This window comes from Lycium barbarum, chromosome 6, assembly GCF_019175385.1.
Source record: "Lycium barbarum isolate Lr01 chromosome 6, ASM1917538v2, whole genome shotgun sequence".
Classification (NCBI taxonomy): domain Eukaryota; kingdom Viridiplantae; phylum Streptophyta; class Magnoliopsida; order Solanales; family Solanaceae; genus Lycium; species Lycium barbarum.
In genome coordinates, this window is record NC_083342.1 from 122,516,344 (window position 1) to 122,534,436 (window position 18,093).

An 18,093-nucleotide genomic window follows, 5' to 3' on the forward strand; every position below is an offset into this window, starting at 1 on the left:
ATAGTAGGGATGTAGCTTTTGTATATAGTTCACATAGAGTGACTGAGTGAGCGCATATGAAGGTTTAGGTGTTATAGTTGCTATTTGCAAAACTTAACAATAAATCAAGCTATGGGATATTTTCTTTGAAAGTGGGACATTGAGTGCATGTGCGATATAGGTGTTAGATGGTGGTTTTGAGAGGATACATAAACCCAATCTACAATTAGTCAAGAATTCTTGATAGCTTAAAAAATAAAACTAAAGGTGTTTGACATAACATAAATTAGAAGATCCACCTCAAGCACAGATTAAGATGTCACAATTCGAACCGCAAATGCACAAGTTAGAAAAAAACTATTATAATATCCGAAAAAATTAAAATAAGCTTTCACCTTGTTAAAAACTTCCTTCAGTAATTTAACTAAAGAAAATTGGTCTTTAACATTTTTAGTAAGCCGATTAAGAAAAGTTTTGCTGCCAAGTCGTAAAAGTTTGTAGCTGTTGTCGGTGTATGCTCAGTAAATTATAAGTGTATAGTTATTATAGAATGTAAGCACTGATTAATAAATATTATATATTGAAATTATACATTAATTATACACTGCATACTAGCTAAAATTTGTAATAAAATAAAATAAAGGTCTAGTTTATCTTTTATTGTGAGCTTCATTGATTTGCTGTGTAATGTCAAAATCCCAAAGAATATCCTTTAGTTTTCTTCATTCTTTTAGGACCAGGAATTTCGGGCGTCTAACAAAATATAGTTCCACTAGGAGTAGATAAAAACCCCTTATAGCCATAGGACCACTCGTTGCTTCGTCGTTAATTTCCATTGTGTAAAATTGGCTTTAGAAAGTCAAAAGAAAGCATAGTTGAATGCTTATAAGAAACAAATATATTACAGAGCAATAGCCGAGCATGCTTTGATACATATTGTTTTGGAATTTTGTGCTGACATTACCTTATGCATACTTTGATTTTTGGTACTACAAAATGGGGAGCTTTACTTTGTTGGAGTGGCGGAGATAGTACGTATTCTTTATGGAAACAATTGAGATAGATAATGTTTTTCTTGGATGATAAAGTTTGGTAGTCAAAATAAAGTGGGAATGGAATGACTTATAAGTAGAAAATAACACTTACATTATTTATGGAAATTAAGATTAAGACTTAAGTGCTTAACCTAACTCGATCAAGAACATTCTTAAATTATTGTGATTTCACTTTCAAGAGAATGAAGATGCAATTAATTAATCCCCAAAAAGCCACCCAAGTGCTTGAACTAAATGAGGAATATTCTTTAATAGATAAGTGGAGCGGGTCAATTTACTGGTTAAAATGAATATTTTGCATTTTTTTAAAAGTTCGCCTTTAAAACCACATCAATAATATATATCTATCTATCGAAAGTATCATCCGATTTTATTTTATTTTATTGGAAAATCCAGGAAAAACCCCAACCGCTACTCTTCAGGTGCGTACTGGGTAACCTACTCACTGTGTAATAGTTCGCAAACCACACAAGAGCTGTAAACCGTACTAGGCAAGCCTGATACGACGAGCTTCGACTGAGAAGGCTGATGGTGAAGGGAATCGATCACAGATCTCTCATGTGGTAAACCACTCACCTAACCAACTCAATCAACCCTTGCGTGGTTTGGTAACCTGCTCACTGTACAATAACTCGCAAATCACACGGGAGATGTAAATTGCACTAGCCAAGCCTGGTACGACGAGCTTTGTGATTGAGAAGGCTGTTGCGACGAGCTTTGTGATTGAGAAGGCTGTTGCGACGAGCTTTGTGATTGAGAAGGCTGTTAGTGAGAAAAATCGATCTCAGGTATCCCACGTGAAAAAACCACTCACACAATCGAGCTACTTTTATGTTAAAAAAAAAAAAGTACAACTTTTTAAAATAATTATCATTCGTAAATGCATAAATGGTTTCCGTTAAGCCACAAGGACCTACAGGTGCCTTCAGGGGAAGACTTATCTTTCCTCCTTTCAGTAATTGTCCCCAAAAACCAAAACGTGTAACCTTACATTTGCTTTCATAATATTGAGGATTTAAATTATAAAAACTGATAATATAAATATTTTTATACCATCTGTATAGTTTAACCTTCTCCCACAAGTAAGTTACCATTTTATTAGATTATCAAATAGTAACGTTTATTTAAAAATTTACCTATATTTACTTTATAAGTCACTTGATTGTGTAAATATTTTTGGGGAAAAGGTGCAAATATACGCTTCAACTTTGTGATTTAGAACAAATATACCCCTCATTAAAATATTGGTGCATATATACCTCTGCCATTAAACAAATGGTGCAAATATACCCTTTTCGTTGACAATTCTTTTAAAAAAAAAGTCATTTAGCTTGTTTTTTAATTAAAAAATGTCACATGGCTTTAAAAATATAAGTCTACCTATTTTTTCAAAGCCACGTGGTAAATTTTTTTCTAGTGGGTCGGGTTTATTCATTTAAAAAAGTGGGTAGACTTTTTTTAAAAAAAAAAAAAGTTGAGGAGATTTTTTTTTTTTTTTTTTTTTTGCGCGGTTGGGGTGGTCTTTAATTTTTGCCCTTCAAATTGGTGGTCTTTTAAGTTTTGCCCTTCGCCTAATACCCCGAAATTCTGGGTTTGAAACCCAACTCAGTAAAAAAAAAAAAAAAAAAAAAATCGCAAGGCAAAACTCTGCCTTTAAGGCAAAGTTTTGCAAAATTCTGCTCATGCTAGCACAGTTTAACTCTGCCTTAAGGCAGAATTTTACCTTCAGGCCAGGCAGAGTTTTGAAAGCATAACACTGCCTTGAGAATCCAAATTCTACCTTGCGACTTTTTTTAAAATTTTGGACTGAGCGAGGGTTCGAACCCGAAATTAAGGAATTTCTAGTGAAGGGCAAAAATTAAAGACCACCCCCAGCGAAGGGCAATCCATTTACACGAACGAGACAACCCACTAGAAAAAAAAATTTGCCTCGTGGCTTTAAAAAAATATGTCTACTGAAAAAGGAGTAGACTTATTTTTTTAAAGTCACGTAACATTTTCTCAATTAGAAGATAAGCTAAACGATTTTTCAAAAAAAAATTCTAGCACTGAAAAGGTATATTTGCACCATTGGTGCACCGGCAGGGATATATTTGCACCATTTGTGTAACGACAAGGGTATATATGCCCCACTTTTTAACGAAGGGTATATCTGCTCTAAATCGCAAAATTGAGGAGTATAGTTTTACCTTTGCCCTATTTTTATACCCTTAGTGCACATAACTTAAGCTTTAATATTAAACATCTAACAAGATTGGGAGGACTCAAACGAATTCTATGCTGAACTGTTCGTACAAAACCCTTTTGTTGAATTATTTGCAAAGCAACACATCGTTTTCTAAGCAACTCCCTCAGACATTTGTTAATGACTGTTCAACTTCTAAGTTTCTCCTCGATGACAAAAGGGTTACGGCCTGACGGGAAATGACGGGGCACATTTCTTAAGTTTTCAGTTGAATACTAGTGTAGAATACATTACTAGTACATGTTAAGAGGAAATACCCTCAACGCCATTGACTGGCAAAGAAGGATAAATGACTTTCACAGTAGCAAGTCCAACAAGAGAATTGCCAGAAAGCAGTAGATGAAGTCCCTGAAAAAACTTATTCGGATATTTGAGAAAATCAACCCAAATTGAACTGGAAATGTGTATAGTAAACCGTTGCATGTCAAGAAGCATGCTGTTTACCTGCTAACCTATGCTCTACCCAAGTTCCTAACTATGCAAGCATCCACATAAAATCAAGTTTTTTCTAAGTTAAAACTAGTATAAATAGGAAATGACATGGGAGGTGGTATAGGAACCAGTTCCGCAGGAGAGTTATTAACACTACTAGGGTATGCGCTGTTCATATTCACATCGCGTATGATATATTTTGAGAAGAGGGTCACATTCCTACCACCAGTACCAACGCTGCGTTTCTGGTTTCTATAATAACTCCATTTTAGGCTATCTAACGACAGTTCTGCCAATGGATGTAATGGAGCAACCCTTTCGCAGTGTGTGTGATGAATGCAATGAGCTCAATCAGTTCTTTTCCTGAGACAACTGGATGTGGATCAGACTTGGTGCCCATGCCTCCCAGATAGCGCCTATGTGTGGGACATCTAGTAAAAGTGAGAGTTCTGAACCATGGAAGGATAAATACCAACATACTTTTAAGTTGCTGACATGTGACCAGGAGGTCATGAGTTCAAGCCGTGGAAACAGTCTCTTACAGAAATGCGGGGTAAGGCTGCATACAATAGACCCTTGTGGTCCGGCCCTTCCCCGGACCCCATGCATAGCGGGAGCTTAGTGCACCGGGCTGCCCTTTTTTTATCCTCTTATTTGTCACACTGAAGCACAACTTAACATACCATGTGTAGAATAGTGATTTACTCTGCTAAAACTGAGAATTAGAATATGAAGAGAGCACTGCATGTGAAAAGGCCATCATAGAATTTGGTTGCATGTCTTACACGGAAGCTATAGAAATGATCCAAAAGTATCTCAGACCAAGGTAGATGACCTCTTCGAAATGATAGATCTTCTATGTAATTGTATCAACAGTATACTTGTCCAACTAAGCTACTAAGGGCCCAATTTTGTTAAATAAATAAATAAAAAGAATATAAACATGAAAACACCCTTAGGCGAGTCTCTCCTGATATGTTCTGAAATTAACAATTGTAAGCTCCAAACCCTACTGCTCAAACTCATCTAATTTGTAACCTCCAAATGATAGCCACCAAGACCAGAGTCAAGCAGTGAACCTAGTAATCCACATATTGCACCAAAGGTAGATACTTACAGGTCCAACCACTATAACCATCTGAAATCAACATTAATTGGGACTTAAAAGGGTCCTAGAGAAAAAAAGGAAAGACTTAAAAAGAGTATGAATAACCTTCTGCAACCAAATAGGCTGAGCAATTATTCCTGCCACCACACTAAAATTTCCAATCTGAATAACAGGCATGTGAAATCGAAAGGATAAGAAGATAACCAGGTTATAATTAAATTAAAATCAGCATTCTTGAATCTTTCATACGCTTAAGGTGTCACTGGACAATCATCTCTAAATACTACATAGATAATTAGATTCTTCCATATCGATGTACACAAAGAGAACCATGCACTTGAGAAGGGAAATGTATTTCATAATTTATCAGCACGTATTCTTTCCAATCCCAATTTAGCCTCAGTCATATCAATGAAACAAAAGAAGCAACCAATAGAATGAGGATCTTTGTTAATGATGGTGTCAACAGCTATACATACCAATTCCCATTCAATTTCTTGGGTTATTAAACTTTCAAAATTAGGTGCAAATTCCACAATCACCAAAACATTATGACAGCAGAGCTCAGCTAGAGATAAACAAAATTAGTACCAGACATATTTAGGAGCATATAAGAATATTAATACAGCCAGGAAAGATACCCTGTTTCTAACTGCACATCACTCAACTGAAATTGCAGTAATCTATTTCTCCATAGTCAATATAGTACTTATAGTTTGGGCAATCTACATGTTCAATCAACCTACTGTAAAGCATATCTGACAAGAGTAGTAAATGAGTTGGCAGACCTATCCCCAGTCAACAAATGGGAGAGGTGGATAACCACCATCAGGCGGAGGTCTTAGGGAGGGAGGCAGATTGCCCAGCGATGCTCCGGCCTTTTCTCTGAACACATCACCTGCTACGACCAAGAATATCACATTTAAATTTAAAATACAGAAACATCCACCAAGAACATCAGCAGATTAATTGGGAAATTGGAAAAATTACAAAACAAGACATTTTAAACGAAAGATGTTTAGTCATAGATGGCACGGATATTAATGTTTTTTTTTATTTTGAGATGGTGATATTAATGTTCATATAGAAGAGAATAAATGCAAGAGCAATGCTTGCCTGGAAAAGAGGCCGAACCAAAAGGTTGACTACTTGAGTGAAAACCCTCTCTACTAATTTCCCCTGAGAATTGGATGAAGAAAAGGAAATCAAAAGTTGCATGCACTGTGTTCTTCCATAGCTATTCAAATTCATAGGAGATAATTTTGCAATCAAGTATACTGCCAATTCAAGTGTATATCCATATCAAAAATAAATACACCACAACTTAAGAAACTAATTCAGGTCACCCAATCTTTTAGAATAACTACACGAAATGAAAACTCAAAATTACAGGACAAAGAACTTCAAAATAGTACATAGATATTAAAATCTTGAATGAAGAAGTTTTAGCATAACAAGATATGTCCCCTGACAAAATGCATACTACTATTAACAATCGAAAAAGCACAGAATACTATTTGCACAAGTTACTTCTGCACACTGCCAATTCCAAGAAATTCAAAAGAATGATTCCCCAGATCTACTAAAAGCTCCGACTTCCCAAAAGTTAGATTACTTTCCTAAGATGTCCCTTTTGAGAGTAGTACAACATCTGAAAAAAGTAGGACATCTTTTAGATGTGGAACAAGGACAACCATTTCAAGAAACAGCAAACAACAGAACTTTTGACATTGACTGCATTATACCAGTTTCCAATTCCCTCCCAGAAAGAAAGCCCAAAACCATTAGAGTGTTTCAGGATATATTGATCCACATAGCTGTAATTCGAACCCAGAGCACTTTCGGGACAAATTTTCTTAGACAGGCCCTTCTGATTTCTTTACATCATTAATTGTTAAATGAAGCAAAACTGTCCATCAATTTTTTTGAGAATCATCAACAGAAATTGCAAAGTGAAAAGCTCTTTTCGTTGTTCAAGGGGAAAAAAAGAAAAAGTTAAACTTGAAGTGCAATACTCTTTCAAGACCCAAGTATCAAGCCTGAAATCGGATCAATATCTTGTTCATTATGAATAATCTGGTTTTTGATAAGTATGTAACAGTGACAGTGAAAGTTTGCTTTGTCCAATTTGACGCCCCGATTAGTCTAGGGTAGGAAATTCCTTAGGAGTTGGATAATTAGTCTTCCTAAACACGTAACTCATTATTTGTCATTGGTTTATAGTTAGTCACAACTTGCTTTGTAGTTTTGTGATTCACCTAGTAGCAGGCAGTCTCTAAACTAATCCAATCCCTCTGAAAAAAGAAAAAAAAAATCTCTGTGCAAGGCTACCTCATCTGCCAGCCAACTAGTCTTCTCAGACAAACACAAGTACTCTCTCAAAATAAAAAACAAAAACACTTTTGAGGCCAGTAAGTTTAAATAGTTAGCGTGATACTTATATAGTTCTATATTTAAGACATTAGTTGATTAACAGTAAAATACTGAATATGAATATACACAAAACTTGCGAGAATGATACCTGGAGGAATTCCCGTTTGGTTCACAGTTTGAGAGTTTTGCTTGGGATGATAATATTTGCAGGAGTCCCCATACTGGCAATACCCCTAATATGCATGTAAAGATATGATCAACAATATTATCCAATAAAGGGTGTCAAACACATAGAATTCTTTGGAGTATAGACTTCACCATACGCTATCAATTAGTGTTACTCTTTCAACATGTAAATAACGTGTCACACTGAAGTCAACAATATGAGTGTCACTGTCATCTGACCTTGGGTAATAAAATCCGGTGGATGAAGTAAAGCAACATTCAGTTATGCCCATTTATGTTCATAACTTTGTGAATAAAAGTACCATCAGTAATGTTTATCAGCACATTACTACTTACTCTTTTCAACCATAATGATGTGAATCTGCTAAAATTACAGCTTAAGCTAAGTTAGCAGCTTATGAAACTCACCTTCCACGAAATCATACCAAGCTCATCAAGTTGGAGACACAATTATACCATCAACGCGTTAAGGGGAAATCTAATCACCATGTTACTTGACATTCTATAGTAAATTATTCTGGGAGTTACCAAAGGTGCTTCTGTTATAGAGAACAATACCCAAAGGCCTAACCTCCAGTTACAGCTTGACGGTATTCTGAGATGCTCTTAGGTCTTACAAAACCTTATATATTTAAGAGAAAAGGCCTAACTAAACCTTAAATTCTACTTCAAGCAATCTTAAAATGCAGTAATCTCTCTTTCATTCTTTCGTTTTATCGGTTATTATGAAATGCATCATTTCTTCATCAAAAAAGCTTATGAAATGCATCAATTGAACTCCTGAGTATAGCCAGTCCAATCTTGCATTAAGGAGGAGGATTACAATAGGTAAACTACAGCATAAGGACTCAAACTATGATGAACCCTCTGAATAAAAGATACTGATGATCCATATAACCACTCCAACTAGTTTAGGATTGAGATGTAAATGATTGCTTGATTGATTGATGAAATGCAGTAATCTGACTTTTGTTCCTTCTTCCTTCACCCTAGTTGAGCACTGCTGTCAAATGAACAACCCAAAACCTCAACAACAACATAACCAGTGTAATCCCACAAAGTGGGGGTGTGGAGAGGGTAGAGTGTACGCAGACCTTACCCTACCTTGGGAGGTAGAGAGGTTGTTTCCGATAGACCCTCTGCTCATAATAAAGCAATAACAAAGCAGGTCAAACAGGAAAAAGAAAACAGTATGTAAATAATAACAGAAAGGACAACAAATAACCTGGAACAGGATAAATAGTTAATGAAGTAATAATACAATCTCCGACTCGAAATCTGAAAATATTTGAATATTAAAACAAAGAAAAGAGGAGGAGTACCGTTCGAACAAAGTGATTGCAGACTCCTTTACCAAACGAATCCGGATCGTTAAATAACTGAGGATCTGCTATCCAAGAAAAAAACCCTTAACAACACTTGCACTGGAAATTAAGAAGAAGAAGGAGGAACCTACTTACTGCGCAAGGAGTCGTACCAAAGAGCTTTGGATCTCTGATGTTGAACACCTTGAAGATGTCGCCTCCGAGCTGCTGGAGTATCCTGGAATTCCTTATCGCAGTAATCGCAGTAGTATTTCCCCAATGGCATTTTTGGTTTAAACAATAACCAAATTCCCCATGCTTTTTTATACGTTCAAGTTTCTCCTTTGCTTTCCTTTTTTCTATAAAATCACTCTTTTCTTTGAACAAATGGGCTGCTCTTTAATTTACTTATTAGTAGGGCGTTTCGCCATCAACATCAAATATTTGTCACTTTATTTGGAATTTTGAAGATGGAATTGCGTTTGGTTAGAGTTTTTGCAAAAAAATATTTGGTTCTTGAATGTACCCAGAGTGGAAAAATGAATGAAATAAGGTTTTAGTTGTTTTTTAAATTCAAAATACAATTTAAGTTGTATTTGAAATTTTATGGCCAAAAGCTGATTTTCAAATAATGTGGAAACAAAAAATCCGGGAAAAAAAGTGAAAAATGTCCATGGCTAAATGGCTCCTAATTTTTGTCCAGATTCGGACTTGTGTCAAGCATAAGTTCTTCAATCATGCAGCCAGAGGCGGCTCCAGAATTTGAAGTTTCCGGGTGCCATGCGTTATTCAATCAATTTGGACTTCGGGTCGGATTATTCTTCTTTTCGGGCTTTAATTCGGCTTATTCGTCTTTTTTGATGAAACATTTGTTTATAGCAATATACAAAAGAGAAAAGCATAAAACTTCCAATAATATTACATTTATCATAAATATCCATCATTCATTTACAATTGTCCTCGACGAGGTTTCATCTTCTGAAAATGATCAATGATGACATCATTACTTACATTTGTAAATTCATCACGCTCTATGTAACAAACTAAACAATCATTCAAATATTGATCACCAATGTTATTCCGCACTTCATTTTTTATCTGTTTCATGGATGAGAATGCGCTCTCCACAGTTGCGATAGCAACAGGTAAGATCAGAGTTAACTTCACAAGTGAATAAGTTGAGATCGGCTTCAAGCGATCCTGAATTGAGCACATCTATAAGTTGAGAACTATTGGCATCCGTACTAGAACTTGGTTGAGAACAATTAAATTTTGTGAGAAATTTATCCATCTTCAAAGTATCAGAGCACTTCCCTATAAACTGAAAGTTCAATTCAATTCACAATTGATTCAAATTCAATAGGGAAATTACCCCTTCTTATTAACATATAATCTCAATTCTACTAACGAAAATAAGACTCATCCCAATTTGAGCACTTAATTTCAAATCCTAGAACTCCTAAGGACATGTAGTAACAAAAATCTAAGGACAAGAAACTACGAGAATAGTGCTAATCCCGCAGGGGAGCGAGACAATGCTCAACAAATGTATAATAGCATCGCATTTGAAGTAAAGCACCACAAATTTAAGCAGCCAACAAAAAACACACAAAGCAATATGCTAGCTTCTTTACAAAAATGTACACACCCACAAGCAAAATTACACTTTTATACATAACTCTACAAAAAGCACAAGCAAGATTACAATTTTTCTACAAAACTGTACACACCCACAAGAAAAATTACAACTTTTATACATAAATGTACAAAACCCACAATCAAGATTAAAAACTTTTACACATAAATGTACAAAACCCACAAGCAAAATGACAACCCACAAGCAAAATGACAACTTTTATACATAAATGTACAAAACCCACAAGCAAGATTCCAACTTTTATACAAAACTGTACACACCCGCAAGCAAGATTACAACTTTTTTACATAACTGAACAAAACCCACAAGCAAGATTACAACTTTGACACAAAAAAGCATTTTTGCAAGAAAAAAACTCAAAAGAAATCAAGCAAGAAAGACCAAGAGCCTTACAATGGGTCAATGGAGGAAGCAGCCGAATGGGATTTTGGCTTTGGGGCAATGATGGGATTTTGGCTTTGGGGCAATGAAGAGGGTTTATTTATTTGATGAGAATTGAGAAGAGAGGGTTGTTTTATTTGAAGAGAATTGAGAAGAGAGGGTTTGGTTTTTTATGAGAAGAGATAGCTGTAAATTGATTTGGAAACACTTACCTCTAATGCAATGATTAGACTTTGGTTGTTAATTAGATTTCAAAGTCATTTGTAATGGAAATAGGGGTGTTCAGAATTCAATTTGGGTCAGTATTTCTCTAAAAGATGACCAAATCAATTTACAGCTATCTTGCTAATAAAAGGGTCTAACCTCTGTGCATTAACAATGCACAAACACAAATCGTTTACATCAAAATGACCTGCAACATGTAACTGACTGCAGTGATGAAAAATAAAAATAAAAAAATGGCACTTGATAAATGCAGTGAATTGAATGCTAAAATTGATTGAAGTACACACTAGTAGAAAACAAGTCTTACTTTGTCAATGTATTAAAGTTAAATGCTATTTTCATTTGTCAACCAAGTCAGCAGACTACTGAAAATTGTCTCACTGAGGACAGCACAAATTAAGGGCCAGTAATCGTATAAATATAAAGCGTCTCAGGAGCCTACATGTGCCAATATCACAAGCGAGGAACAGCCATATCAACCAGTCACCCTACATATACTTTGAAATCAAATAATAACAAAGTTCACTCGAATTGTCAATTCTTAACCACATAATGTTACAAGCGTAGGACATATCAGAACAGCATAAAAGGAACAGAGGTTGAAGATCGGGTATTTGTTAATCAATTCCCTACATCTGCTTTTACAAAACAAGATATAATAATAATACAAAGGGACAACAGATACATGGGGATAAGGGAAAGAAAGAACAAATTGATACAGAGAAGAAACACATCTTCAAAAGGTACACTTAAATTATTTCTATCACGAGGCAGGTACTCATAACCCAAGGGACGGGCACTGTTTTCTGGCATGCTCCGGAACCAACTTCAATAATACCTCTGCATGCACATTCTTCAACTCTGGTGACAAAAAAGCCAGATTCAATAGATTTAGTTGCAACTTATGGAATGAAGCTAATCTGAAAGAAGTCTTGTCAACAACATACCATGAGCCTTAAAGTTAAACAAGGGAGGAAGAAAGCGTCCATTAGGCAGGCGTGTATTGGGATCACGAAGCTCATCAAAAAAGGGGTGAATCAAGGCATCCAACTGCATTCAAAATTAATACACCTATCACAACTTAGAACTAGACATAAATACTCTAATTGACAAATTAAACTACAGTGTGATTACCAAAGGAAGCAAGGAAATATACTTGTACAATTACCAAACTCCAGAACCAAGATGGCACATTTTTTTAACAAATAAGCTCCAATATCATTTTAACAGTACGAGACTAAATTAAAGATCTAATGGACCAAAAAACAGAGAAAAGCTATCCTTGAATCATGAAATCCATAGCTTCAACAACTATATAGTTTCATTGAGAGAGCTAAGCAAGACCAGCTATGCTTTATATCATACACATTTAGACTGGTAACAAGTATCAAAACGAGCAAGGGAGAAGCGGAGCTCAGGATGCCTGAAAATAAATCGCTTATAGACATGTACACCTTCTACTCTGTTTGCAAAATCCTACTATTAAGTAATAAACCAAACCACAATAGCAGGATCAAGAAAACAGATTCTCAAAGTACTGACATGTGTCCCACGAAATCATACACGGCCTTTAAACAACACATTGCACTGCATCTACTACAAACCCATGGATGGAGGTCTTATGAACCTGAAGTCTCAAAAAGATTTTTTCTTGGAGCGAGTAAGCATTAAGACAAAGAGAAGAAAGAATGGCACGCTATGTCGAGCTAAAACTTTAGGTACTTTTAACAAAATAATGGTTCATGTTTAATCTTTTAAAAAGCATCACAATATGTCAACACTGAACAGAGACACAGAAAGATGACCCATGTATAATCTATGAAATAGATAGGCATAAGAGATTAGCTAAATTTGGCATACTTACAGCAGCACAGCGCAAGTTAGGAGAGTACTGCAGCAGTCTTGAGACCAGATCAACAGCTTCTGGAGGCATGCGCTTGTGAAATATCTACAAATCAAACATTAGAAATGACTTGTTGCCTTGTGTATACTTGCCAGTTCTACGGATGAGTTGGTTATGAAAAGTGGTATTTCAAGTACCTTGTGCCATGGATGAGCTTTAATTTGAGGAAATTTGAACTCATTATAGTTGGGATTCATACATTTAATTTCTTCCCTTGTAGGAGTGCCCAAAACCTGCAAATATAGTACGGGATTTAGTTTGGGCAAAAGAGAAGTCAACATAGGCCAAATTGACAACAAATTAAGCAACCCATGCAAAAGGTTGGGGATCTTCTTAGCCACATTTATCAAAGACAACAATTGAAATGCCAACAATAAAGAAAGGCGTCTTATTACTAAAACGGTACTTCTATTTCTCTGTCAAAACAGTGAGCTTGTCTTAGTCACAGAATTTCCCAACAAGCAGAAAATGGAAACATGTTCAGTTCTTACTGTTTTAATTTCTTTTTAATTCCCTTATTACATCTTGAAGAAATCTTAATTGCTAAAAAAATCCCCTCACGTGATTAAAATGACAGGAATGTACTAGAACAGACACTAGGTAGAGCTACTGTCTCCCCCGACCAGATGCATTTTGCCAAAAAAAAAATGAATCTGAGAAAGCAGAAATCACACAAGATCCCCCCCCCCCCCCCCCCAAAAAAAAAAAACAAGAGCATTGCGAGTTGAGTAGTAAACAATGCCAAAATAGAAAGGCAGGAAAGAAGGCCTATATAAGAAGCACAATTGGATGCAATAAATGAAAAAGAAACACCGACAAAGATTAAAGGAATCAACAAAACAGCAAAAAAAGGCACAAATCTCATGGAATTGAAGTGGTAAGGGACTGCAGACAAGAATGTCAAATAGAGGATATTACCTTAATGATCTCAACAAGCTGGTCAACTCCACTTTCACCTGGAAACAGAGGCTGAAGATGGAAGAAAGAGAAAATTTAGATCAGAGAATTGCCAATATAATAAAGAACATTGTCCAAGAATAACTAATATTAGAAGAAGTAACAACCAACCTGACCAAGAAGTAGCTCAGCTAGGACACAGCCAGCAGACCAAACGTCTATAGCAGTAGTGTACTCTGTTGCACCAAATATGAGCTCTGGTGCTCTATAATACCTAGAGCAGATGTAAGAAATATTTGGTTCTCCTTTAACCTGCCAAAGACGTAGAGCAGATTATCCAATCAGAAAACGCATCAAGTAGACTCCTATGTTAGGATGGACAAGAGGCAAAGGGAAAATGTAAACAAACCAGAACTTTAGCGCTCCCAAAATCACATAATTTAACCTGGTGGGTATGTGGGTTCACCTGCCAAAAAGAATACAGGCCATGACTTCTCAGTATCCAGAAAGAAATGTGAAATGCAAATGGGCAGACAAATAATTCTTAATAGCACTTGCTAACACGTCCAATGGTCATAAGCAACAAGAGTTGAGCAAAATAAATAAAACCCTTTCTTTCAAGTTTTGACGAAAAATTGCATCACTGTGTGACATTAAAATTGCAGAGACATCAGTTCTCCTGTTATATTTTAGGGTCACCTCAGTTCTCCTCTTTCACTGTTTCTTTCTAGTATTCTTTAGTTACAGTCCCTTCAAGAGCCGATAAAGAGGATATTATAAAGGCAATGGTTAGAAAGTTGATTAAATTTTCTGAATTATATATGAGCTAAGCAGAATAAGTTTCCTGTCTAGGTTAAGACCATAACAAGTGCACCAAATATGTCGATATCAGTATCTCATATAACTATCTTCGTAATAGAATCCAATCGAAAGATAAGATGTCATCCCAATAAGTGATGAAAGCTCATATCAGCACAGCAAAACATATTATCACCACACAATGTCCACTGACAAAATAATCGCAGAACGATGAGCTCATGGGTGCAAGCTACATTCCTATCTCACCGTACATACAACACACCAATCATGTGGCATCCTTTTGTTTCTCTCAGTAGATCAGTAGAGCAAGAAGATTCTAAGAAGAGTAATGAGCACATGAGGAAAGAAATTATTCTCTCTTAGAAGCGATCAACCAAATTGCATTATTCTTCTCCATGCACCAAATAATTGACAAACTTAAAACATATCTTTGATACATTTTTTTCCACACATTTGGAGCAAACATTCAAGCTAACATATATTTTGACGGAACTGCAGCCAAAGAGTCACTGGAAACAATATTTTTTTACCAAAGCTCAAAGGAAATAAACAGAAAAGTCAATGAGATTGATGAGCATACCAAAAGATTCTGAGGTTTGATGTCCCTGTGACACACTCCAATGGTGCGGTGTATGTAAGATAATGCCCTGAAAATCTGCCGGACAGAAACAGCATCTTGTACTTCAGACATGTTAGAAAATACAACCTCAAGAAATCATTAGCTCAAGTGCGTTAACAACAAGGTAACTGAAGTGAAACTAGCTTCTCATAAAAACTCGCGGTTGGATGGACTTTTCCAAGCTTAGCCCATCCTCAAAACAAACAAAAGAACTAGACAATATTGGAACAATTTTTGCAACAATCTCTTGTCCAACATCTCACGCATATGAAAAAGAAGGGAAAACAATCTCTTGTATAACAGAATTTGCAGACGTCTCGTATTGGGAGTTCTTAACAAGGGGGCCTATATAAATGACAACTCACTTGAGAAAAGAGTACACTACCTGATATGTATAAAGCTTCACAAGTATCAATGGCATCCGTTGGTTCAGCTTGTTGTAGTGTTTGATAACACGGTGAACAGTTTCAGGTACATACTCAAGAACCAAGTTAAGATAGAGTTCATCCTTATCAGTTGTGGAAAAGAAGCAGTGTTTCAGAGACACAACATTAGGGTGGTCAAGAAGACGCATGGTCTGCAACTCTCGGTTCTTATATCTCTTATCTTGAAGAACCTTCTTAATAGCAACAGTTTCACCAGTCTCTAAGCATTTTGCCTGAGTAACCAATCAGAAAATCACACAATTATGCACATTATAGCTCTCTCCGAGTGTATGAAGAGTATATTGATAGGCATAAATGAACAATGGCCCTTGCAATAAAGAAAATAAAATAATACCTGAAACACTACTCCAAACGATCCTTGTCCAACAACACGTTCAGCCATGTAACTAATAGTCTGCATAAACCCCACCACACAAAATGACAAGAATAAGAAAAGCAACTAGTAAAGACCAAGTGAAATTGTGCAACTAACAATTTAGCCAAAAATAAGAACATGTGTCTCCTCATAATCATTTTACTTGTCTACCCTAATCAATCAATTCAAGAAGAGTAAAAGCCGGAAACAACTCCTCAATGGACCGACAGAATAAAAATCAAAGTGAGAGATATGGCATATTACCTGTTTTGGCTGGCCATTTCTACCGCCAATAGTTGTCACTATTATGTGGCCCGTCTCAGTCCCATTACCGTCAACGATTGCTGCTTCAATTTCCTACAAATGAACAGTTTAAATCTGTTGAATAAAGTTGGAAACCAAGAAATCAACACAATAAAGGAGGAGAATCCAATTAATAAAGACAAAAAGCAAAGAGCTTATGCTCTTTAATATCCAAACCTTATCATCCCTGATTCTCATGTCATTCATCTCCTCAGGCAACCTATCTACCCCAGCATTATGGCCACTGGATTCTCTCAAACCCGATGTAGGTGCTAAGCCCACAGAAGCCATTTCCAAGAAAAGCTTGCTTACTAGTTATCACCTCAAAAGGTCATTCACCTGACCAACATGCCATTATAAACCATAAAACAACGGTAACATCAAATGTATAAACAAGATGCTATCCCACAAAGGATTTAGTGTTATCACACATCATATCATAGTACATAATATTTATGGTAAAAATCTCCAACCAAAAATTGGAATTGAAAGAAATACATATATCTTTAAATGGTAATGACTGTACAGTGGAACAACATTAGACTTTCTAACCAGTTGAAATTATGTTCTTAAATACAAGAGATCCCTACAGACTCGATGTGTTTACAATTGACTGTCCAGAAAATCTCTTCAAAACGGAAAATTAAGCTCATTGTCCAGGTAGAGCTATTCCAAATATAGCTTTGTATTTAAGAAACTGCAAATTATCTCGCTCCATTTCCTTCTTTATATTTTTTTCTCTACTTGCAAATTATCATCGTTTCCCAATCATTCAATTGAAAAATCAGGAATTTATAATTCAGGCTCCAGAAAAAGATTGCCTACTTTTTTCCATACGTAGCACGTCACAAGACAGAAAAAAATATTGAAATATCACCACAAGATCAAATCAAATTTCACAAGACAAAAAAAAAACAACAGCATTAAAACAAAGAAGCATTCATTTTACTGCCCAAACAGTTCAAACATAGACGACTTCAGCTCAATATAAATGTCACAACACAATAATGAATAAATAACTCCAATTGATAATAACCAACTTGGCCAAAATCCAACAAATATTTCTCTGAAAAAAACAAAAACACAAATTCCTAAACATCTACATCGAAAAAAGAAACATACATTTGAGAATTAATTAAGTCAAATTTTACCTTTACCGTGCAAGAAAAAAAAAATCGACGAAAAGAGCAATAGTGCAAATAATTTCAGGTATTAAAATAAATTAGAAAGTAAATAAGAAGAAAAATCAAAGAAGTTAAAAACAATAACAAATCCAAAACACGGCTTCATAATAGGTTAAAAAAAAAATCAATAAATAAATTACACAATCAGTTTTAATAATTAATAAATCCACGAAAAAAAAAAACGAATTACCAAAACTTACATAATAACAAATCCAAAAGATTGCTTCAGAATAGGTAAAAATCAATAAATAAATCACACAATTAGTTTTAACAATTACTAATACCACAATTTAGAAAAAGATCTAAGCAGATCCATAAATAACCCGATCCGTACGAATTTAAACGAAAAGGCACAACGCGGATCTACAACGAAGCTACACTTTCCCAAAACAAAAACAAAAAAGGGAAATATATATACCGAAGGAATTTAAAAAAATGGTTGAGGAGACGGAAAAGACACCGATCGATCTCACCGGCGACCCTCCGATGATAAGAATAGAGACGGAGATGATACCATCACCATGAGAGAGAAATAACAAAGAAAGAAAGAACCTGATTGATACTATATGATATATCGGATATTGATTGAGAGAGAGAAATTTTATTTGTTGCTTTTTTTCTC

General features: G+C 35.5%; 2 protein-coding genes across 4 annotated transcripts; both read right to left on the reverse strand.

Annotated features, from left to right (window-relative positions):
- Nucleotides 1–4,453: 4,453 nt before the first annotated feature.
- LOC132598493 (zinc finger CCCH domain-containing protein 3) lies at nucleotides 4,454–9,094 on the reverse strand. Of its 2 annotated transcripts, XR_009566584.1 has the most exons (7): nucleotides 8,839–9,092; nucleotides 8,701–8,765; nucleotides 7,341–7,425; nucleotides 5,936–5,998; nucleotides 5,608–5,717; nucleotides 4,925–4,981; nucleotides 4,454–4,849 (listed from the first exon to the last, which is right to left on the reverse strand). XR_009566584.1 is itself a non-coding variant. In XM_060311407.1 (6 exons), the coding sequence occupies exons 1-5, from the start codon at nucleotides 8,966–8,968 to the stop codon at nucleotides 5,608–5,610; spliced, it is 453 nt and encodes a 150-aa protein (XP_060167390.1). In that variant the 5' UTR covers nucleotides 8,969–9,094; the 3' UTR covers nucleotides 4,454–4,849. The 2 variants fall into 2 exon arrangements, 1 of the variants encoding a protein (XP_060167390.1); XM_060311407.1 differs by lacking the exon at nucleotides 4,925–4,981 and having other exon boundaries at nucleotides 8,839–9,094.
- A 2,361-nt stretch (nucleotides 9,095–11,455) lies between these two features.
- LOC132598492 (shaggy-related protein kinase NtK-1) lies at nucleotides 11,456–18,093 on the reverse strand. Of its 2 annotated transcripts, none has more exons than XM_060311404.1 (13): nucleotides 17,890–18,093; nucleotides 16,465–16,626; nucleotides 16,249–16,341; nucleotides 15,964–16,023; nucleotides 15,569–15,841; nucleotides 15,145–15,219; nucleotides 14,155–14,211; nucleotides 13,917–14,057; nucleotides 13,767–13,817; nucleotides 12,986–13,081; nucleotides 12,810–12,893; nucleotides 11,893–11,995; nucleotides 11,456–11,806 (listed from the first exon to the last, which is right to left on the reverse strand). In XM_060311404.1, exons 2-13 carry the CDS (start codon nucleotides 16,576–16,578, stop codon nucleotides 11,724–11,726), a joined length of 1,230 nt encoding a protein of 409 aa, XP_060167387.1. In that variant the 5' UTR covers nucleotides 16,579–16,626; nucleotides 17,890–18,093; the 3' UTR covers nucleotides 11,456–11,723. The 2 variants fall into 2 exon arrangements, with proteins under 2 accessions (XP_060167387.1, XP_060167389.1); XM_060311406.1 differs by having other exon boundaries at nucleotides 17,945–18,086.

Excerpts from the sequence above, each read along its gene's own strand:
- LOC132598493 (XM_060311407.1), bottom strand. The coding sequence starts at position 8,968 with ATGCCATTGGGGAAATACTACTGCGATTACTGCGATAAGGAATTCCAG. Across the intron at positions 8,766-8,838 it reads TTGGTACGACTCCTTGCGCA|ATCCTCAGTTATTTAACGAT; the intron begins GTAAGTAGGTTC and ends CTTGGATAGCAG. Across the intron at positions 5,999-7,340 it reads CCAAACGGGAATTCCTCCAG|GGGAAATTAGTAGAGAGGGT; the intron begins GTATCATTCTCG and ends TCCAATTCTCAG.
- LOC132598492 (XM_060311404.1), bottom strand. The coding sequence starts at position 16,578 with ATGGCTTCTGTGGGCTTAGCACCTACATCGGGTTTGAGAGAATCCAGT. Across the intron at positions 14,058-14,154 it reads TTGGGAGCGCTAAAGTTCTG|GTTAAAGGAGAACCAAATAT; the intron begins GTTTGTTTACAT and ends CGTCTTTGGCAG. Across the intron at positions 11,807-11,892 it reads GTTTAACTTTAAGGCTCATG|AGTTGAAGAATGTGCATGCA; the intron begins GTATGTTGTTGA and ends TTTTGTCACCAG.